Raw genomic sequence first — 24,272 nt, forward strand, 5'->3', positions numbered from 1 at the left:
ACCTGTAATCTCAACACTTTGGGAGGCTGAGGGAGATGGATCACCTGAGGTCGGGAGTTTGAGACCAGCCTGATCAACATTGAGAAACCCTGTTTCTACTAAAAGTACAAAAAAAAAAAAAATTAGCCAGGCATGGTGGCATATGCCTGTAATCCCAACTACTGGGGAGGTTGAGGCAGGAGAGTCACTTGAACCTGGAGGCGGAGGTTGCGGTGGGTCAAGATCATGCCATTGCTCTACAGTCCGGGCAACAAGAGCTAAAACTTCGTCTCAAAAAAAAAAAAAAATTCTAAATGAATTATTAAGGGAAAAAAGAAAGGTGAAGAGCAGCCACAATGGGTGGTATGAGCTGATTTGTTTCAGAAAATGAGAAGTTGATATAACCATAAATGTTTATGTATGACAAAGAAAATTTTTAAAGGACAAGCAAGAAACTGTTAATATTCCTCAGTGTAGTGAAGGGGATGGAACTAGAGGTCAGAAATGGAGGAAGAAAATTTTTCTGCTGCTTGAAATTTTTACTGCAAATAGAGATTATGTTCATAATTTAAAAATTAATAGCACTTAATTCTCAATTATAGGGACTATTGAAATCATGGACATTTGGAACTCACAGATGAAAATTTTAACTGGCTATCTTCCCTCTCCATTTATCCTTACACGTATAAAAAGAAAAATGCCTTTTGTTATAGCAGGAAAAGTTTTGAAGTCTTTTCCTTCTATCCCTGCATACCTCTTCTGCTAGAGCTGTAAATAAGTAATAAAGTTACTATGCTTAGCAAGTAAGCTTGCTAGAGAATGCACAAGGAAGGGATTGGAAAATGCACATCTATTGAGAACATACCCACTAGGTGCCAGGCATCGAACTAGGACTTATGATCCAAATGATTGACAAAATAAATGCTTGGGATAATTAGGAAGACCTGAAGAAATTATGAAGAGTTAGATATAATTGTTTTAAAGTTGTTTATGCCCATTGCTGGATGGAGCCAGAAAGAAGATATTCAGGCATTTTTTGTAAAACTGGTAAAAGGGACATAAGGTGAAGAGAAGAAAGAGAAGACAGAATTAGACAACCACAAGTCTAGACCTGTATAATCTGAAAGGCCCTGGAGTGATAATTACAAATGCAGGTTTTCAGGGCCCAACTTCAGTCTACTGAATCAGACTTTCTAGAGGTATGGCCTGAGAATCTGCGTTTAAGTCAAATTCTCTAATAACTTCTTATACACATTAAGTTTGAGAAACTCTGCTCTAAGATTATTTCCACTCTGAAGAATAAGTCCTACGTGGAGTCAGAAATACTCTCATGTTTATTTTCTCCTTAGATTTCTAGGAAGGTACTTAGGGCCCATATTAGGGAGTAAGCTAAATGTTAGGGAAACAACTCAATCTGTACAAAGGACTTATTCTTCAGAGTAGAAATAATCTGAGAGCAGAGTTTCTCAAACTTAATGTGTATAAGAAGTTCTTAGAGAATTTGACTTAAATGCAGATTCTCAGGCCACACCTCTAGAAAATCTGATTCAGTAGACTGAGTTTGGGCCCTGGAAACCTGCATTTCTATCACTCCAGGGCCTTTCAGATTATACAGTCTAGACTTGTGGTTGTCTAATTCTGTCTTCTCTTTCTTCTGAATATGTACTTTTTAAAATTTTGCCATCTCTCTTACATTTTGTCACAATATAGATTTTTAAAATCATCTCAAAAGATTCTAAATTTCCTATCCAATAGTTTTCTTAACATGATATTTTCTCAGTAGCTTCATCATGAGTTTTTCCCTTAAGTTTGTGAAAGAGAAAGCTAGAGACCATGTATTTGTAGTTCATCTGTTATACTGTAATAACTGAGCATGTGTCTTGTCTTCTTTTGATTCTACTTGTGTTATAATTTTGATTATAGATAATTTTGTTGATAAATCATGTCTCCTAAAATATTCTAAAGACTATTATAAATAGGATCTTAAAGTTTAGAAGGCTTCTGATCTATCTGTAGAGTCTAAAATATTTTAGATAATGATGAGGATAAGTATAAATCAATATATGACTGCCAAGTATAAACAGAATTGAGTCTACTCCAATGTGCATTTATCAATTACTTACTATATTGCAACTTGCCAAAGGGTATTAGAAGAGGTAGGCTGGTTATAAGATACAACTCTACCCTCAAAGAGCTAATAGGATGGTAAGCAAGGCTCATCTATAGACTAACTTTAATAAAAGGTAAAATGACAGATTCCAAATAAAAATACAGTAAGCAGTGAAAAAAAAAAAAATGATAGGAGCTTTGGAGAGTGACTATTTGTAGGACAGGTAACCTAAGGAAAAGCAGAACAAATAAATTAAATCTACCCTGTTTACAGATGTTGCACCCAGATTTTACTCCACCAGAGCACACCAAAGAAGGCTTCGTAGAAGAGACTGGTTACAGAGAAATGCATGAGGATGAGAATTTGAGGAGAGGAATGGGGGTAAGAGAATATTTTTGTAAGGCTGGGCTCACACCTGTAATCCCAGCACTTTGGAAGGCCAAGGCAGGTGGATCACCTGAGTTCAGGAGTTCCAGGCTAGCCTGGTCAATATGGTGAAATCCCATTGTTTACTAACAATGCAAAAATTAGCCAGGCATGGTGGCAAGCGCTGTGACTACCTCAGTAGATGGTAGTCCCAGCTACTGAGGAGGCTGAGGCAGAAGAACAGCTTGAACCCAGGAAGTGGAGATTGCAGTGACCCGAGATCACGCCACTGCACTCCCAGCCTGGGTGACAGAGTGAGACTCTGCCTCAAAAAAAAAAAAAAAAAAGAGAGAGAGAGAACATTTTTGTAAAGATGTGATAGAGGGTAAGCCCTTGGTGGGAACAATTCTGGCCCAATACATGAGTAGAATACTACTCAAAATGATATGATTTACATCTTTGTTGTTGTTTTTATATTAAAGAACACATCTACAAGAATCACAGAAACCAGAAAAACTAAGAAGTTGATGTCCTAAAATGGGAAGAGACCTGGGAATTTCCAAGATGGTCACATCTCCACAGTATTATTTCTTTAAAAAGCCAAAAGCCATGAAAGTTGTATTCTCTAATTTTTTAAAATAACCTTGAATTTCTGATGAGGCAAATGAGACACAGTGATTAAAATTTAGAAATATAGAAAAAGAAAGGCACTTTAAAATATTTCTCTTTGCTTCTTCAGAGAAATGCTGTGAACCAACTCAGTGAGTCTCTATAGAAACAGGTGGGGTGCGGTGGCTCATGCCTGTAATTCCAACACTTTGGGAGGCGGAGGCAGCTGACCATTTGAGGTCAGGAGTTTGAAACCAGCCCGGTCAGCATGGTGAAACCCTATCAAAAATTAGCCGGCCAAGGGTGGTGGTTGCCTATAGTCCCAGCTGCCTGGGAGGCTGAGGCAGGAGAATGGCTTGAGCCTGGGAGCGGAGATTGCAGTGAGTAGAGATCACGCCACTGCCCTCCAGCTTGGGATACAGAGTGAGAATCGCTTGAACCCGGGAGGCAGAGATCGCAGTGAGATTGCGGAGATTGCCGAGATTTCTGTCTGCGGGGGTGGGGAAGAAACAATGTATACCACATTTATACTTCCAAGATTTTATTTTGCTTTATTTCACAATTATTCTCATCTTGGTTAAATTAGAAGTTGGGATAACTGAGGCTCTATTAAAAACATTTTATTTAAATGTTGTTTTCCTTATTTGCATTTGGCTTTTCCTCAAATGCAAAGGAAAAAGATATCCAAATAGACAGTTTTTATAAATCCCTCCTTATTTAATCACCTGTTCATATAAACATACATGCTGCCGTATTTTTTTTCTCCCTGGGAATAACTCAAAGGCTACAATTAATCCTCTTAAATGTGAGTCCAATGTTTTCTCTGCTTTTGGAATCACTTCAATATGGGGCACAGCACCTGCCTTAATGTTTTTAACATTATATTGACTCCTTTTGCTGTTCCTTTCGGAGAAAATGTCTTCCTTGGGAAAGTGTGGTGTCTAACCTATCCCTATAGCGCTTTAACCCTTGCTCTTTCAATTTGCATCTCTGGGTACAGCACTGGTTCCCAGACTTTGGGGCTGGGAGTGGGGGTGGCGGGTTTCTACTGGACAAAACCCAGGATAGACTCCATCTCTCACGTCTGAGATCCAGAGGCTGCCTGTCTATGGCTGGGCTGCCCAGCCGTTTGGAAGAATAGCTTGATGGAGCCTCCTCGAAATCAGGCAGGAGTATCCTCGCCACAGCCTCCGCAGGACTACTCCAGCATCCTCGGGGTCGGTTTCCGGAGGCCCCCAGCCCCGCCGCGCCCCGGAAAGGCTCCAAAATCTCTCGGCCTGGAGGCCCCGGGCGGCCTCTGCTCCCAAGCTGGGAGTCACAGCCACGCTGCAGCAGGCTTGATCCTCAGTGCTGGGTGGAAAAGCCGCTGCGGCAAACGCCGGGCCTGCAGCTGTTGGGTGTCAGCGTCGCTGGATGGCGGGCGGCGGCTCCAGAACAGAGGACGCGAGCAACCTGCGCAGCGCCCAGCAGGGCCCTGGGCGGGTGGAGAGGTGCAGGCTGGGTTAGCGGAGCTGAGCTGACCGATCTGGCGTCTTCCCTGGCCACAGGCCTGCGGACCCTCTCCATTCCCCGGCCCAGGGCGAGAGCAGGGGAAGAGACAAAGCGCCCCGAGAGTGGCGCGCGCTCTCCGCCACCCCCCTGGGCCTCACGCTTTCACCCGGCGTGCTGGGGCGAGGGCGGGGCTGCGGGGTGTACTGGGCTTAGGGTGGGAAGGACCTGCCAGGCCTTGGCCCTGAGCTATCCGACATCTGCTAACGCCGCGCTCCCTGCATCCCTGGCTTGGCCCACAAGCTCTGCGCCCCTTGCCTGTAGCAGACACAACCCAGCTCCCTTCCTGTCCTCAGGCCCTGCTATTTCAAGAATTCCAGAAAAAGAGTACACCGGCGTGTGCGGGCCGGTGCAGCCGGGAAAACCGGTGAAGCAGGCACGCACGGCCCGGATGCAAGCACATCTGTCCCCTCCCCCAAGGGTCTCCCCGGCTTTATTGATAGCGTGGGTGGGGGTAGGGATCTAAATTTGTCTCCCAGATTTTCTCTGAAATCGAGTCTCTTGGGAGTGAAGGTCCATATGATTATACCACGTCCATAGCAGTCGCGTTGTGTTCAAAGTGGACATGGGTGCTCGCGGCGCGGATACCGAGTTTCCCAGAGATGCGGAGTCCTTTGCCCCAGGGGCTTATTTTTGTTTTCCCAATGGAACAGGTCTTCGAATTTCCCCAGGAACATCTCAGTAAGTAGGGGTGTGCGTGTTTGTGTCAGTGTGTGTGTGTATAAATGGTTCCTATGAGCTGACAGTTGGTATCTATAGAACAAATGGACAGAGGCACAGAAGTCATGCCTTTTCTATTGGTAAGATTGAGATTTCTGAAATCTTCAAGAAAAGGTTGACCTGACACGGGACAGTATTTTCAATCGTTCTCATTTAAACAAACAAACTAACAAACAAAAAAGCCTGTACTTCTGTAGAGATTCGTTGGACATTCTTGTTAGTATCTTAGATTACTTTGATGTTCTAAGTTGAATCTAGGCATGCATCTTCATAATAGAACCCTTGTCATATTGTATGTATGGCTATTGCAGGTCATTTTCCCACAAAACTGTAAGCTTCTTCAAGGCAGGAATAGTTCTTACTGGCCTCTGATTTGTCCCAAACCAAGTAGTGACTGCAAATATCAATACCCAATAAAAGAGTGTTAATTAAACCACTCACCCCAATCCTTATATTTCCTGTAGGCTCTAAATATTTCTGTGTGTGCAAAGGAGAAGCAATGGAGGATGTGGCTGTAGGGTTCACAGATACCAAATAAAAGACATGGCTGTCCATGCTGATGGACATTTACTAGATAGTAATAGTGCTCAGAATTAATTTGCTAGTCAAGTCTCCTTAGTTTTAGGGTTGTCATGTGCAAAAAAGAAGGAATGACCTCTATTCTCAGGCAATTCTGTTAAAAATCAGTATTTGGATATAGATCGCTCCCACCCCCCCAACCCCCATTTTTTCTTTCTTTCTATAGATTAGGTGTGGTGTAAACCTAAACCATTATACTTGAAGTGGAAATGAGCTTGCTAACCTGTGATACCTTACTAGTCCTTTGATTTACTGGTACATTTGGCTAATCTCATATTTCCCTTTTTATATTTTTCACTGGAATCCTAAGATAACATAAACTGGTGAAACATGGTTTGGGTATCTAAAACACTTAGCTTGGGAAAGTGAGCTGCAAATATTAAAAATCATTAGCTATCTTAATTGTTGCTTTTTCAACTCAGTGATACAATTATATCTCAGCCTTTGGATGTACTTCTCAGTCTCTTCCATGAGTAAACATCTGAAGATTCTACCTTGTTAATATGTAATACTAACTGATACTGTTTTTCATAAGGGGTTTAGCTGTGCCTGGTCATCTTATATAATGCCGCTTTAAAAACATCACCATCACTGATAGGTTTCAAAACATTTATTCTGGACAACATAGTATGTAAAACACTTTCTGTTAAATACTAAAAATCTCTTGAAGAGGACAATGACCACAATGGGAATTATTTTTATTTTAGATGCTTGCACTAGAAAAATATACTTCGAGTAAATGAAAAGACTGGGTGTCTCATCAATATTATTGTTTCTGAATTGCTGTAGACCATTCAGTTGCAAGAGAGATAGGTCTTCTAATGCTTTAAAAGTCATAAAATATTAGTTTTATTAAGAACTTTAGGGTTAAGCACTGGGATTTTTGTAGTATCTTTTCTACTCTTTTGTTCAAGTGCCAAGCATTAATTCCTTTCAGCTTGTAAGTAAAATGTGGTTCAGAATGCCACCTCTATTTGTAGAATTAGGAAAAAAATGCTGTATTTCTAATAATTCTCGACAACCTTGTTTTATTTTAGCATCAAATTCCTCTCCTCCGTTATGATTTTTAATGGAGTCCTTACTGGTTTTTTTTTTTTCTTGACCTACTTTCTTTCCACGAGCTTTCATATATAGCCTGTTTTCATTATTGGTGATTTCCGTAGAGTCTAGTATAGTCTAAATCACGATGAAACCGTGTAGTAATTGGTTAGCACTTATTCTATATGTTTTCATGATGTGAAAATCATCTGGTCTGTTCATAATCTGACTTCTTTTAAATTATGTTTTTTATGAATTTGCTCCGTTCTTCAGATAGGATTGAACCTCATTCTGCTCTGACCCAACTGTTCTTTTCCTTTGTTGCCTCCACCCCCTAGAGAATGTGTTTCCAGGGGACAGGCGTTCTTGGGGCTGAAGAGGAGGAGAGTCGAGTGAGACGAGATCTGGTACCTCACGCACTAGATCCCTCCTCTCCGGCCTGGTGAGAAGTCAGAGACAATTTTGACAGTTCATAGTCCTGCCTTGGCTCTCACGCTCGCGGTCCATGGGCGGGTTTTACCTTCTCTCTCTTCCTCTGCTTCTGGCCTGCTTACAGGCCAACCGCAAATGCAGCCATTGCCCGAGGCCACTCAGAACTCTGCCTGTGCCATCCTCTTGGGGAACAGGAGGATATGTCTGTAGAAGACTTCGGGGGCTGGGGAGAGCCACGCAGGGATCCGGACGCCGGAGAGGGTCGCCCCTCCCTAGGCTTTTTCCCGTCGCGGCGCCCACGTGACCGAGAACAGGCCTTCCCCAGCCCGCCCCGTTTGGCCGCTGGTGCCCACTTCCCGCTCGGGGTAAGTAAACCGCGGTTTTCCGCACCGCCCCAACCCCGCCTTTCCCCTTTCCTCTTGCCTTCACCTCCCTCGGACTCTCTCGCGCCACTCTCCCCACTTCCCCCATCTTCCCCATCGGGCCCTTTGTACGTGCTCGGCGGCGTGCAAGCACGCCCGGCACGTGACCCCGCCGAACGTGGCATTGTGTTATCACGTGACCCAGGTGCGTACGCGACGGAGCGGGGTGTGAAGATGGCGGACGAAGAGGCCGAGCCGGAGAGGTTGAGTCGCAGCGAAGGCGGCTGCGTTGCGGAGCTGCAGCGCCTGGGCGAGCGGCTCCAAGAGCTGGAGCGACAGCTGCGGGAGAGCCGGGTACCGGCCGTAGAAGCGGCCACCGACTACTGTCAGCAGCTGTGCCAGGTGAGGGCGCGCGGGGGTCCCCTCCCCCTTTCCCCAGCTAGAGGGGGAAGAGGGCGAGCGAGCGCCAGGCGGCCGAGAGGTGGTAGCCGCTGCCTTGGCATCGTCGGCGCCTCCGCCCGGGTGGGAGCGGGAGTAGAAGGAAGACGCCTTTGTGTGGCTGCAGTTGTGGCGGTTGTTGTCGTCTGCAGCTCCTGGCTGGGGGAAGGGAGTTGTGGTCAAGGCGGAAAATCCCCCCTCCCCTTTCCTTCCCCGAACTCGGGACTGCGCGGTCCCCGCCGGTGAGGAAATGTAGGCTGTGCGGATTGGAGAGAGTAGGAGAATGGAGGCCAGGTCCTCTTCTTCCTCCTCCTCTTATTGTGCACTGGGGATTACCGCGCTCCCGCCTCTGCGCCTCTGCTTCCCACTCCTACGGGCCTCCGCCCCCACTGGTTTGATTCCTTTGCCTTCCCCTGCTTTCATCCGTCCCGCCCCCATCCCGGCCCTGTCCTGGCTGTCTCCGGGCCTTTGTTGTTCGAGTTTCGCCTTAGGACTGAAGGGGCCTTTGTTGATGTTCCGAGGAGCAATCCCCGCCGACCCCTTCAAGTTGAGCTAGACATTCGGGAGGGGGAGGTTGGCAGTGGTTGTCCCCTCCTGCCCGTAATTGCTTGGTGCACCAGTTCCGTGGCAAAGCTTGATCTCCTTAGTGTAGAGAAGCTGTCCCTGTACATCCATCTCAGATTGCAGGTCCCTTTTGGGCGGGTTTTCCAGAGTCCTTTTCTCATTTGATTTCACCCTGCGAGGAGTATGATTTCCACTATCCTTTCTCTCCCTATTACTACCTCAGCCCTGTTTTTTGGCGTACTCCCTATTTGACTTCCTGATGAAGTGGGAGAGGACTGAGGTTCCTGTGAATCTGTGCATTGGGTAGCTTCAGATCTTTTCTTTGCATGCCCAAGGACACTGCTTACCACTGACTGCATTCTAACCAGAATTTGGAATGTTAATAACACTGTTTGCTAATAATGAAAATAATTTCAACCATGACGAAAATCGGAGAGTTTGGGTCTACATTTGGACTTCATTACGAGCCCTACAGTTGCGTTCGAAATTTCAAGGTGGTGGTGTTGGCTGTGGTGAAAATTTTGGTTGGATTGTCTTGAGGAGGAAAAAAACAATTTATACAGGTCATATTTACAGTTAACTTGTGAGTGTATCATTACAGGCAATTCGTTTGGAAAAAAATATTGACCTTAATGTAGAACAATGGTTGACCATTTTAGCAGAGCAGATTACGTTTTCACTTATTATTTAGCCTCCAAATTGAAGTCTTTATAATGTCGGGGATACGTGATCACATACAAAATCTCCCTTGCTGTATGCACTTTATTGTCACAAATTATTTGATAGCTGTTCATAATCTTAAAGACAATAACTGCGAGATCAAGTGGTGACTTGTCTAGGAGGATGTACAGTGTGAAAGCGCCCCACTTACGTCTGGTGAATACCTGTGGCAAATTAGAGTCTTATTCCTTTGAATTCTAATATTTAAAAAAAAATTGTTGAAATTTCTCAGTTTCTCTGCTTTGCATTACCCACTCATTCTTAATTCTTTAAAGATTTATTTTAGAGATAAAAAAAAATTCTCTAAGATACCCGTAATAGGAAGTCTTTCAATTGTAGGTGGAGTAAGTATATAATAATCAGTGAAAAGTATTAAAGTCTAGCTTTGCTGAAAGACGTTTTCCCCCAATAGTGCCCACTGATAGTTTTAAAGCTAATTACTGTAAATTCTCTTTGTTAGCAGCATTTATAAGCAGGATTAATAATTCTGGGAAAGTAAAATCTTACGCAAGCTAGCCCCCCCCACCTCCGCCGCCTTTTTGTACATGTGTGACATTGTAAAGTTATCACTTAAGGTTAATTTATTTGTTTATTTTGAGAGACGGAGTCTTGCTCTGTCACCCAGGCTGGAGTGCAGTGGTGTGATCTCGGTTCACTGCAACGTGGTCTCCTGGGATCAAGAGATTCTCCTGCCTCAGCTTCCCTAGTAGCTGGGACAACAGGCATGAGCCACCATGCTTAGCTGATTTTTGTATTTTTAGTAGAGATGGGGTTTGAGGTTTCCCTGTGTGTTGGCCAGGCTCGACTGGAACTCCTGACCTTAAGTGATCCATCCGCCTCTGCCTCCCAAAGTGCTGGAATTACTGGCGTAAGCCACCGCGCCCGGCCGTATTTAAAGATTTTTTTAAAGACTGAAACAGCATTTTAAAAATCAGAATGAAAGTAATTTCCTATATTGGCTTCATAAAGTAATTAATCTTACCACATAAATTGTTACTGATGTTACTGACAAAAAAACAGTAATGAAACAAATGCTGAATTTGTGGATTTCAAAAATTAAAAAATATTTCATACACTAATCTCAACAATAATTTGAATACTTAAAAGTAATCTACATTTGAAAAGATAGTGTGTTTGATTTCCTCTGGAACATTACTGGGGTAGGTTTTTTTGTTTTTCAGGTAACCTATTTATGTTAGTGATCTTGTCAGATGGAGGTAACTTGAAACAGTTGTTTATTTATGTTTATGTACAGGGGTCCAGTAATACTGGACTGCTCACGCCTGTAATCTCAGCAGTTTGGGAGGCTGACTTGGGCTGGTCGCTTGAGCCCAGAAGGTTGAGATAAGCCTGGGCAATATAGCAAGGTCCCTTCTCTACAAAAAATACAAAAACAAAACGAAACAAAAAAAAAATTAGCCAGGCATAGTGGCTAGTGCCTGTAGTCCTGGCAACTCAGGAGGCTGAGGTGTGAGGATCATTTGAACCCAGGAGGCAGAGGTTGCAGTGAGCAGAGATGGTACACTATGCACACTCCAGCCTGGGTGACAGAGCAAGTTCCTATCTCAAAAAAGTAAAAAATAAAAGTAAAATTGTATCTTAGCAATTATTACCTAGCATTTTGATACGAAGTTGAGTGAAGCAATGGTTAACAATTAGAGAATTTATTGGAGCAATCTAAATATAGTGCCAGGGATACTAGGTGCTAGAAATTATCTCTTGGTTTCTAACCTTGAGATTATTATTTAACTTTTTCTATTTAAGCTTTTCCTGTAAAACTGGGATAGTCACATGCTTCAAGAAGGCAAAGATGAACAAACGTTTGTCAAAGTTAATGGGCTTCGGAATTAATATTCTGTCAGTGTTGATGCTCAGTGCTTGTGTAACCCTTATTTTTGCATTTACTTTAAAAAATTGAATTCATTTACATTCTGAATTTTTATCAGCAAAAGTTGAGTTTCTGGAGAATGTAGTGAAACCCACAGAAATAGGAGTTGCATATGATCCCTAGTTTATAGATTTGTATTTTTGAGTGAGATAAGAGATTAATGGATTTTTTTGAAATCTCAGTAGAATAGAAATGAAAGGCATTAAATATTTTTCTTATTAATAGTGTCATTTTGCCCTTTGTATCAGCTTGCTTCCTAGAAATAAGGACTCCCCACCTTTTGCTTATTTAAATGAGAATGTGCTTAAAGATTAAGTGAGAGGATGGAAGAGTATGTAGAGGATGGGCATAGTAGAGTGCTGGTCATAAATCTTAAATTTCCTATTTTATTTTATTTTTGAGGTGAAGTCTCACTCTGTTGCCCAAGCTGGAGTGCAGTGGCGGGCTCTTGGCTTGCCACAACCTCCACCTCCTGGGTTCAAACAATCCTTCCTCAGCCTCCCAAGTAGCTGGGATTACAGGTGTGTGCCACCACACCCAGCTATTTTTTGTATTTTTAAATAGAAATGGGATTTCACCATGTTGGTCAGGCTGGTCTCCAGCTTCTGACCTCATGATCCACCCACCTCAGCCTCCCAAAGTGCAGGGATTACAGGTGTGAGCCACCATACCCAGTTTATTTTATTTTTTAGAGATGAGGTCTTGCTACATTGCCCAGGTACAATCATAGCACACTACAACCTCAAAATCTTAAGCTCAAATGATCCTCCTGTCTCAGCCTTTTTTTTTTTTGAGACAGAATTTTACTCTTGTTGCCCAGGCTGGAGTGCAATGGTATGATCTCAGCTCACTGTATCTTCCTTCTCCCTGGTTCAAGCTGTTCTCCTGCCTCAGCCTCCTGAGTAGCTGAGATTATAGGTATACATATGCCACCATGCCCAGATAATTTTGTGTTTTTGGTAGAGATGGGGTTTCTCCATGTTGGTCAGGCTAGTCGCAAACTCCCAACCTCAAGTAATCCACCCACCTCAGCCTCCCAAAGTGCTGGAATTACAGGCACCCGGCCCTGTCTCAGCCTTATAAGTAGCTGAGATCTCAGGTATACACAACCATGCCCAGCTCTTAAATTTTCTTATATCTTTTCAAAGTTAGCTTTAATATGGGCAATATAACCAACTAATTTTCTTAAAATTGACTTAGAATATGAATATAGAATAACCAGAAGTATTTTCTTGCCTTTACTTGCTTTTGGATTATTACTATATTTATTATATAAAAATTGGTTATAGTTGGAACCCTTTGGACTAGTTAATTGTATTTGACTGAGCCAGTAGTCACTCATTCAATATTTCTATTCAATATCTACTGTATACAGGCTAGGCAAACATGATCATGGTCCCTGGCTTCAGGGAGTTTATAGTCTCAGGAGGAGGGTAGACAGATAATTGTAGTAAACTATGACTTATGTCTTGTATTACTGAGATGAGTACAGTAAAGTGGAAGGTTATTTGAAAGTTTCTAAAGAAACATTCCAACAGAGGAGTTATTCTAAAAAGATTTTAAAATAATAGTTCATTGGAAAAATTGGCCATTGTAATAGATGAATGGTTTGTTGAGATGTTATTTGCTGATAGCACTATATACTGGACTGGTTGATTTTAACTGTTATTGATCATTGATAAATGATTTGCTGACTGACAACTGTTTTAAAGGGTTGACTTGCAGTTATGTGTGTATGTGTAAACACAAACATGTGTATACATATGTGTGTGTGCATGCAAGTTTGTGTGTCTGTGCCGGTGCGCGCAAAGACCTAGGTTTAGATGTTAAAGAGGGTATAAGATACAGGAAACTCTAGTAGTAATACATATATGTGTGGGGGTGTGTACGTATATGTATATATAATGTGTGTGTATATATGCATATTTATATGTAAAATTTCCTTAGTTTGTATAAGCAGTGTTTCTCAACTGGGCATAGTACTTTCCCTATCTCCAGTTCTCTCTTCAAGGATGCTTAGAAATATGTGGGCTCAGGTTTTTGGATGTTACTTGACTGGGAATGATACTGGCATTTGCCCAAGACCCTGAATGCTAAATTTTCTGAAGTGATCAAGACAGTCCCAACATATGAAAATGTAATCCTTCTTTCTAAATACCTACAGGGCCCTTTTCAGAAACGTTGAACAGAAAGAAAAATAATATGTTTCGAAGATGTTTTTTTAAGTCCTTACGCTCTTTTCATATTGAGATAGTTAAGCTCCAGAAATATAGTTAATTTGGAACAGGTCCAGGTAAATGATCTTCAACTATATTTAAGTATAATTTATACTGCTTAGGAGAGGTCAAGAAACTTTCTACTTTTGTAGCAGAAATACAAGCAATTACTTAAACAGTTAGTAAAGCAATTTGCTTTTACTAGGTTAAAGAGTGTAGCAAATTCAGCATAATTATCCTGATTAAAGCAAAGATTTGACATTTTGGTATACCAAATTCTGTACCTTTAAGAAAGCATTTATATGCAAGGACCTAGGTTTAAATGGTACGGGAGATAAAAGATACAGGAGACTATTGGGATATAAATTAGTAAGATAAGATTTAAATATCCCTTCAAAATGGCAGCTGAAAAGATGTTAAAAGGCAGTGTATTAACTAACTGTAAGGGGTCCATGAACCCCACACATTGGGTGCCAGAATGTAGGGAATCCATGAGCCCCACGTTGAGTACCAGAATATAGTGAGCCAGTTCTACATCACCTGTGGGTACCCCAAGTTCAGTGGCGACAAAGGAGTGAGGAAAAGATTAAGAAAGACAGTGGGACCAGGTGGCCATCGCTTTATTACTCTGGAGGAAGCAGTGAAAGCCTCAAGCTCTGATCATCCACAGTATTTATTGATTACAATTGCTTTGATCTATAGGGCAGGGGTGGAGTGATGTTGGATGAATCGGTAAACCAGAACTGGTGCGTCATTCTAAGGATTGATAAGTGTTGGTTTGGGAGTTTCACAAAACAACAACATGTGGTTACCTTTAGCTTATCATCTATGTACAGTTGATGGAACTCGGACCTTACAAGGAGCCTACAAGTCTGGCTACGTCATAGTGCTACAAAGGGGTTTTACGTCCTCGAGCACAGTGTTTAAGTTAACAGAGTCATCGTCACCCTGCACCGGACATGAGGCATGTAGAGGCCTTCCTCCTCAGAGGCCTTCTGCGGCCCTCCACAGTTTGTTGTTCCTTGTTTATATGTTACTCATAACCAATTTATGTAGGCACTCAAGTCCTTTCTCCTCTGCTGTTTTTCCTAACATATCCCCCTTTGTTTTTATCTAAAACCACCATTGCTATCATTGTGTTGGTTCTCTTCAAAGTCAGCTCCAACATTTGCAGACTAAGAACAAACAGCATAAACAGACACAAACCAACACAGAGTTTGCAATGGTTGATTTACAGAGAGTTTTTATCCATCCATCTTAATGGGTTAATGTTGAAGAGGCTGTCAGCAACTCCAGCAAGAACATTCGTACCAGGCAATAAAGTGTGAGGTGAGCCTGAGATGTCTCAAAAATTTGCTTTTTTAATATAGTTACATCTAATGTTAAATGATCTTCTTTTCCTTGTAAGTGACACTTAATCACTTCCCAATGGTGTTCAGTAGTGTTGTAAGAACTAGGAGTAATGCAAAAATCAGAAGTATTCCAGTCACATGGCATGTGCAGACGGTGCTCAAGGCTCATGATAGGATCACCCATTCAGATGACCATCTGTCACAAATCATTGATTTGATTTGCCAACTTTTGATCTGTTTGATTTTGGGAATTCCAAAGCTTTGAGGAATTTTTTTGCCAATTATCTACAAAGCTGGCAGTTTAAACAGAAGAATGCAACGCAACACCTGCTGCTGCAGCAGTGGTTGTGACAGCTATAAGACCCATTATCATTGCTATTAAAGTAAATATGAATATTTTCGTACTGTTTAGAACACCTTTCAGGACTTCAGTGACAATATGTATAGAAGAAGTCTTCCAAGGTCTGTTAAGAGACACAGGTATCCAAACTCCTTTTTAAGCTCAGACAAGTAAGACACTACTTTTTTTTTTTGTTTTTTTTTTCTTCCACCTCAACTCCAGGAGTACTTACTGCTTTGGTGATAACTGCCGCTTATGGTAAAGCTTTAAATGTCTGGATGGTTTCCACACTGGTTGTTGATTTGTACCTGGAGAGACACAAGCAGATAATCTCCCCCATGTTATTATATTGTTTTTTCCCAACTTTTTGTTAATGGGTCTTACCACCAGATTAATTTTCCTAAGTTCTCTTTGGATTGTTTATTTAGGTGTTTAGCCGATGTTATTTGTTGTACCCTTGGAGAGATTAAAAACAATTTTTTTGTTAGTAATGCTAAGTTAAATTATTTGTTTTACAAAGTTAGGTAAGCAAGTACAGTTTTATCTTGGTGAGTTATTTTTTGGAGGCTTTTGGATGCGTACTTGCAGACTACACAAAAAGAAACCGAACAGATTAATAACATAATCATAACAGTAATTACAGATCCTCCAAATGTTTTTATCAAAATTTTAGAGCTGTCAACCTATTAGCAGCTTTCTCAAGCACCTTGGAACCTGACTAACTGCCTCCTCTTACATTTCTTTTGTAAGGAGTTGGGACCCAGAAATTTTTTGGGAAATAGGGCAGAGGTCGTTTTTCTGTAACTACTAACTGCTGAGAAGGGGCGTTGAGGGCTCTCTGGGTTCCTCCTCCTTGCTTGCTGTCTAAAGGCCTTTCCAGGTGCTGTTTTATTTTAATGTCTAGTTTACAGAAAACTAGATGATACTTTGAACTTTTAACCAATATGTTTACACACAGAAATTTTTTTTACAATTAATGTTTTAAAACTTGCTTAGACCTTCAATTCAAAATTTATACAACCTACTAGTATAAATTTATTTTTATGACATTTTTACAGCATTCACTGACAAACTTAGACATGTTAAACTTTGTTTTATAACCTTCCTAAGGGTGCAAGCTTACAGTTTTTAAAATGTTTCTTTCTCCCTTTATATCTTTCTTGTGTGTTACTTTTTGTGCCTTTCTTTCTCTTTGCCTTGCTTACTTCTTTCTCTCTTTCTCTTTCACACACATCCTCTTTCCATCTTTCTACATACCTTAACCCTTCTTCTAACATTTTTGCTTTCTGTGCCTCTTTCTCTTAGTTTTCCTCTTCTTTCTCTCTCTCTCTCTCACACACATTCTTTTTCCATCCCTTTTATTACTTTGGAGGAAACAGTGAAGGCCCCTGGTCCCACTGTCTTTTTTAATCTATCTTTTCCTCATTCCTTTGTCGCCACTGAACTTGGGGTACCCACAGGTGATGTAGGGCAGGCTCCCTACATTTTGGTGCCCCACGTTGGGTGCCGAAGTGTAGGGGCCCCATCAGCCCCACACATTGGGTGCCAGAATGTAGGGAATTCATGAGCCCCACGTTGAGTACCAGAATATAGGGAGCCAGCCCTACATCACCGGTGGGTACCTCAACTTCTGTGGCGACAAAGGAATGAGAAAAAGACAGATTAAGAAAGACAGTAGGACCAGGGGGCCATCACTTTATTACTCTGGAGGAAGCAGTGAAAGCCTCAAGCTCTGATCATCCACAGTATTTATTGATTACAATTGCTTTGATCTATAGGACAGGGGTGGAGTGATGGTGGATGAATCAGTGAACCAGAACTGGTGCCTCATTCTAAGGATTGGTAAGTGTCGGTTTGGGAGTTTCACAAAACAACAATGTGGTTACCTTTAGCTTATTGTCTATGTACAATTGATGGAACTCGGACCTTACAAGGAGCCTACAAGTCTGGCTACATCATAGTGCTACAAAGGGGTTTTACGTCCTCGAGCACAGTGTTTATGTTAACAGAGCCACGGTCACCCTGCACGGGACCATTAGGCATGGAGAGGCCTTCCTCCTCAGAGGCTTCCTGCGGCCTTCCACAGTTTGTTGTTTCTTGTTTATATGTTACTCATAACCAATTTATGTAGGCACTCTGTAAGTCCTTTCTCCTCTGCTGTTTTTCCCAACAACTAACAAATTAGTTTTGCTTTATTTTTAACTAATTAATTAATTTTTATTATTTTGAGACAGGGTCTCCACTCTGTCACCCAGGCAGAAGTGCTGTGACACAGTCACGGCTCACTGCATCTTTGACCAACTGGGCTCAAGTGGTTTTTCCCACTTCACCCTACTGTGTAGCTGGGACCACAGGTGCACATCATGGCCTGACTGGCTTTAAATTTTTTTGTAGAGACAAGATCTCCCTACCTTGCCCAGGTTGGTCTCAAACTCCTGGGCTCAGACAGTCCTCCCACCTTGGTCTCCCAAAGTGCTGGGATATAGGAGTGAGCCACTGCACCCAGCCTGGTTTGGCATTTTGGTTGTTGATTTTGTTTTGTTGGTCTTTAACTGAAAATGTACTAAGTGAAATGTTTTTTAAAATTCACCCTGAGAAAGGTCAGGCAATGAAAACTTCATCATTTTTCCATTCTAGAGCTCCAGTCTCATTCCACAAAGACAGCCCCCTAATAGTTTCCAGAACTAATTTACTCTTTTTAAAAAAATAAATGTAACTACACTGCATCTTGCTTTTCCCCCCTAAAAGCATCTTCTAGCTTATTTAATAGCTGCTCCATGTAAGTTACGGCTTTCTGTTTTATAGTGTATGATAATTCTAGTCTATAGCTGTGTCTAATTAATCAGTTTGTTATCGGTGGATATTTAGGAGAGTAAGTTAATTTTATATATAGTAATTTAAAGAGTTCAAAGTAGGTAGTAAGCCCTTCATGCTGGGATGTCAGGGAAGGCTTTACTAAGGTACTATTTGAGCTAGTTTTCATTACGTTTATTAGCCCTTTTTGGTGCCTGATTGGTATAAGAAATAAAAACCATTTTAAAACTGAGAGCTACAGAGTGTTTGCATTACATATTTAGGGCATTTCTTTGTATATTTTATGTCTCATCAGTTTGGTACAAGTTGGTTCTTTATGTAAATGTTTTGCTTCGCTTTAATTATAACTGCAAGGTCTTTAAAACTGTTTAAGCATTTTCCTTAAAAATTAGATTTTTTTCTTTTTGACTGTTGGAGGCGATCTTAATTTGTAGGACACTCAAATCAGAAAAAAAGATAGCTTGCTTGTTAATTAGTGATAATTACTTTAGGTATTGAGGGAGCAATAAGTCATTTAAACTTCTAGAAGTTTAGATAAAGCTCATGGGAAATAATTTTTAAAATGTTCATAATTAGTATGATTTCATGTTCAAGGTAATAAATTCCACTTTGCAGAATGTGCTTATACTAATTTTAGCAAAGGGGAAAATTTTGCTAATCTTTGCCCCCTTCTTAGCCTTTTTGGTCCTAAATTTAAATGAGGGAGGAGAAGATATATTCTGCGTTGTACTTCATAACATTTAATAACCTACCAAACAGGATTTTCATAGGTTTTTAGCTTTAAAACTGCTGTACTTACTTTCTTAATATTCTTTCAAACATGAGAGGTTACATTATTTTTCCCAACTCCTACAGACAAATTTAGTTTATAAAATTAACCGATCAATATGAGTATTCTCTTACAGTTATAAAATGGAAACTTTGCTTTCAATAATGTGTTTGCCAGCATACACTGCAACTTTTAGCAATCTATTGTTTTCCAGGAGAACCTCTTGAATCATTGTTTTTCTTTTGGCATTGGCAGTTGCACAATGTATCTAAAACGAAAAATGTTACCTTTTCCCCCTTGATTTACATTTTAAGAGGAAAGACTAATGGTCTCTAAGTACAAATGTTCAGCTAAGAAGACTTGTTAAAATTCAGTTACATAAATATTTTATTTATTCTAATTAGATGTTTAAATTGCTCTTATATAGGAACGCTAAGGGAGCTGTGGAGAATTATGGAGTGGACCACTATTTTCAAAGAGCCTACAAAATCTACAGCGTATATTAATTGTTAAGTGACAGAATTAGATAGTAAAGCATCTAGCAGTATAATATGTATGGATTAAGAGAAGTAGAGCATTTGAAATTATTTTAGCCAAAAATTGAGCGGGAAAGGAAAATACTATTTACTTTGGATTTTGAAGGGCTTTGGATAACCAAAGAGAAGTGGGAGGAATGACAGTAAAAGCTCAGAGAAATGGACCAATTATTCAAACTACTATCTGGAGAAAAATGTCAAGTGATAGGATTGAAAGGATAGGTTGAAATCAGACTAAGAGTTTAGGATGCCAAGCCAAGAAGTTTTGATTAATCTTTTAAGCATAGATTTATGGTTACATAGCCTAAAGACTCATCCTTCTGAGTTTGAGGCATTGAAATAAAAGTTAAATTGAGAATGTTACAGCCCTTTTTCCCCCCCCCAAGTTTCCAATATAAGTTATTGTCATGTTAGAAACTATCCAAAAACAGTACCTTTCAAAGAATAGCCTTTTTGATTACTGTTCACAAGTCAGTGGGTCTGCTGTCTGATTCTGCCGTCAGTTCTCAGGTTATCTGGGGCTGAATGGTCCCAGATGGTTTCATTCATATGTTTGGTGGTTGTCAGACAGGTTGGTCTAAAGGCTTCACTTGGGCTGGCTCGTTTCTTTACTCTTAACCTTCTCTAGTAAGGTAGCCTGGATTTCTTTACCTGGCATGAAGAGAGGGTTCTTTTCCATACATGCTTTATTTTGTAAGCCCCTCCTTGTGTCATATTCATACTGATGTCTCATTGGCTACTGACAAGAGGTTAAACTCAGCCTCTTTGTGGGAAGGGACCCATAATGCTGTGGGTACAGGGAGATGTGATTCATTAGGGACCATTTCTATAACACTTTACCACATGTCCCATTTCCCTTTATTCCCTACTGCAGTGTGAAGCACTTTTATAGGAGAAATTTATTTTTTTCCTCTCAATAGCACTGCCTCTGCTTTCTTGTCACTCATGTTCTCTAACCACATCTGACTATCCCTTAGATTGGCAAAAGTTACTCCCTTTCTGATCTCAATCTCTATATAGAAGAGAGGCACCCCCACGCCATCACTGAGACTTTAGAAAATCTGTGGAATGACCTCTTTATTTACCATGGTTTTTACCTTGATATTTAACCTGGTCTGAAATTTATTGTGTTACATTGTCTCTACTTTGTATAGCCTAATAATGGCATCCTAGTTCTTGTCCTGATGAACTTGCTTTTAAACATTCCTTTCAGTTTGTGAAATTCCCCAAAGTCCTGCTTATGTCTTTCTGACTCAGTGGCTGTCTACTTGTTGTAACAGGGTTTCTCAAATTTCAGTTTGCAGAAATCAAAGAGAGTAAGTCTGTAGTTCTCAGTTAGAATTACAAGTTATTAATGTCAGCTTATCCAGGTTGAGCATCCCAAATTTGAAACGGTAAACACTTCTGGTCTCAAGCATATTCAGGTAAGGAATACTCAACATGAAGTAAGATGTAACTTTATTTTACTTCATCATTTAGTTGTCACACTGCAACAAATGACCATGAAACAATACTTATCTTTAGCATATGTGACATACTTTGTTTTCACTTATTTTAAAATGTTGCTCTTGATTTTATAATCCACCAGTAGATCATAACCCACAGTTTGAAAAATACTATTTTAGGGATCACTGGGATTCAGTTCAGTATTAAGTAAAAAAGTGGGCAGTCCCTATGTTTAAACTAGTCTTTTAAGTCTAGTTGGCCCAGAACATTCTTTTATTTAGGAGAAGCATCAAAATTAAAATAGTTTTACATTTCTTTCTATCTTTTTTTTTTTTTGAGACGGAATTTCACTCTTGTCACACAGGCTGGAGTGCAATGATGTGATCTTGGCTTACTGCAACCTCCACCTCCTGGGTTCAAGCAATTCTCTTGCTTCAGCCTCCTGAGTAGCTGGGACTATAGGCATGTGCCACCAAGCCCGGCTAATTTTTGTATTTTTAGTAGAGCTGGAGTTTCACCATGTTGGCCAGGCGGGTCTTAAACTCCTGACCTCAGGTGATCTGCCTGCCTCAGCCTCCCAAAGTGCTGGGATTACAGGTGTGAGCCACCACAGCTGGCAAGTTTTACATTTCTTAAAGTGAATGCTAGAAACTCAACATTGTTTCCCCAGAACCCAATTTGAGAGATACTGATGCACAGGAAAGAATCGTTTAAGCATGAACCCAGTGCCCTCCCTCTTCCATTGGTTTACTTTTTTTCAGCTTTACTTTCTGTTATTCTACAGGAACTTTTTGCTCCATCTAAATTTATTAATTACTGACAAGCATACCTGTTCATTTTACTGCCTTTGTGACTGCTTTGATAGCTTTGCAATGTTACAGTAGTGGAAAGCCAAATGGCTTTGAGTTCGACTATGAGCTCCCCCACAATTTGAGAGAAATGTTTAGCTCTGTAAGTCATGCTTTCTTTGAGAAAATGTCTGAGGTGACGGATGATAAATACCTACCCACAGAGGGCGATAGGAGACACTGGGAAGACATCATAAACAAGTAGTTTTTGAGTCATTCTCTTCAAATCTACTTGTACCTTACAGCCCAGTATGATCACTTATTTTCTAAGTATACCCTTCTCTGGTCTGCACTTGCTTTGAGATTTACTTCTGACTTTTGTCATTGACTGTATTATATTTCTTATGTAGCACCACCACCACCTTCTGTTTTAATGACATCCTTGCTGTTTGTACATTTAGTTTTCCTGTAATACTTATGAGATTAAGAGATTGAGAAGAGCTATGTTTGTCAGATATATTTTGCTGCTCTTGATGTGATTGAGAAAATAATTTGAACTAAGATTGCATAAGAATTCTTGGCTGATTCAGAAAATGCCACCTAACTGGCTTTCAGAATTAAAGCAAGTGATTATTCAGAGTGTAGTCCTTTACTTACTTATAATCTTTACCCATAAAGGCGGCACCAAAAGGACTCTTAGTGAAGCTTCTACATTGTCTTTGGCTGCAGGCACCCACCCTCACTCAGACTATCATTGTCCATAGTCAGTAATGTTGTTTTACTTGCAAGTTAGGAAATTCAATTTCCGGATTTCCACAATCTGCAAATGGGCCAGACCTTGGAATTAGAAGTAAGACCAACCAGATTGAAGAGAAAGGGAGTCAATATTCAGAACAGGCAATGTTAGATGCTTTACTAATGATGAACTGTTTAATCTGAAGATCTATGAAATCATAGGGTTCACGAACCATTTAGTTTAAGTGTCCAAGTTAATTCAAATTGCCTTCTAGGACCTCATCATTACTATGTAATACTTGTTCAGTATGACCCAGTATCATCAAAAAATGTCAAATTTTATTAAGTGTTTGTTTAGGAAGACTGAGGCATATGGTTAAATGGCTAAAACTAAGCAGTGCTTTAAAAACCAAATTTCAAATACCTGGAAGATGTCTTCATGTGGAATATTTGGCATCTTTATTGATGCCTGATATCGGAGGTGATGTTACTTATTAGCTTCATAACAGTTTTTTTTTTTTTTTTTGAGGTGCTATTTTGCTCGTCACCCAGTGTGGAATACAGTGGCACAATCTCAGCTCACTGCGACCTCTGCCTCCTAGGTTCAAGTGATTCTCCTGTCTCAGCCTCCCAAGCCGGGATTACAGGCGCCTGCCACCAGTACCTGGCTCATTTTTGTATTTTTAGTAGAGATGGGATTTCACCATGGTAGCCAGGCTGGTCTCAAACTCCTGACCTCAGATGATCCAACCACCTCACCGCAAAGTGCTGAGATTAGAGGTGTGAGCCACTGTGCCTAGCTGATAACAGGTTTTATATTTGGAAAGAAGTAATCTAACTTTAAAAGTAGTGCAGTCATCCCTCAGTGTTGGTAGAAGATTTAGCTCTGGAACCCCCCGTTGGATTCCGAAATCCTCAGATGCTCAAGTCCCTTAAATGAAATAGCATAATATTTGCATATATCCTAGCAATCCTCCCAAATACTTTATCTGTAGATGCTATGTAAATAGTTATTATACTGTTTTGGTTTTTTATTTGTATTTTTGTTGTATTGTTACTTTTTATTGCTTTCAAAAACGTAATTGTTTTTCATCGAGGTTTGTTGAATCCATGGGTATGGAACCCACGGATACTGAGGGCCCCCTATAATGAACAATTGGCTTGGTTTCTCATTGCAGACAGTGTTATAGAGATACCAGAAAGCTATTATATTAAATAAGTCTAGCACTAATTTTGATTTACCAGAGTTAATTGAAGTAGTTATTTGTGATATGAGAAAATTATGTCCTATAAATAGGAATGATTATGCTACTTTTAAAGGATGAGCCATTAGCATTTAGTGTTTGTTTTGTTTGAGACAGGGTCTCACTGTCACCCAGGCTGGAATGCAGTGGTGTCATCAGAGCTCACTGTAGCCATAACCTCCCAGGCTCAAGCAATCCTCCCACTTCAGTCTCTTGGATAGCTGGGATTATAGGTGTGTGCTACCATGCCCAGCTAATATTTTTGCATTTTTAGTGGAGACAGGGTTTTGCCATGTTGCCCACATTGGCCTCGATCTCCTAGACTCAAGGAATTTGCCTACCTCATCCTCCTAGAGTGCTGGGATTACAGGCGTGAGCCACCATGCCCAGCCTGGAATTTTTATTTACTCCAAATAGTTTACATTTTGCATTTTTCTATATGAACATGTGCATGTATTACTTAACCTACTTTTTGCAAATATGATAGATTTCAGTAAATGTAAAACTTAAAACATCATAATACATTAACTCAAAAGCATTAACATTGTCAATTTATATTCTGAAAAAAATGCATATTTTAGTTTTTTAAGAAAGCTTCTACAAGATTATATTATTTCAAAAGACTCTAAAACATAGAATACTGATACTTAAGTAGTTTTAATCTGTTGGTTTATTCCAT

General features: G+C 40.5%; 1 protein-coding gene across 5 annotated transcripts in view; it reads left to right on the forward strand.

The window, feature by feature from the left end:
• The first annotated feature begins 7,954 nt into the window (after positions 1-7,954).
• The window catches only part of ZNF292 (zinc finger protein 292), a 103,274-nt gene continuing 86,956 nt past the window's right edge, over positions 7,955-24,272 (forward strand). For 3 of the 5 annotated variants that reach the window (XM_035296296.3, XM_078369747.1, XM_035296298.3), the window contains exon 1: positions 7,955-8,145. In XM_035296296.3, coding sequence (XP_035152187.1) covers positions 7,978-8,145 — 168 coding nt within the window. In that variant the 5' untranslated portion in view covers positions 7,955-7,977. The other 2 variants (XM_078369746.1, XM_054254248.2) reach the window with 2 other exon arrangements.

The sequence above is a fragment of the Callithrix jacchus genome, chromosome 4 (genome assembly GCF_049354715.1).
Source record: "Callithrix jacchus isolate 240 chromosome 4, calJac240_pri, whole genome shotgun sequence".
NCBI lineage: Eukaryota > Metazoa > Chordata > Mammalia > Primates > Cebidae > Callithrix > Callithrix jacchus.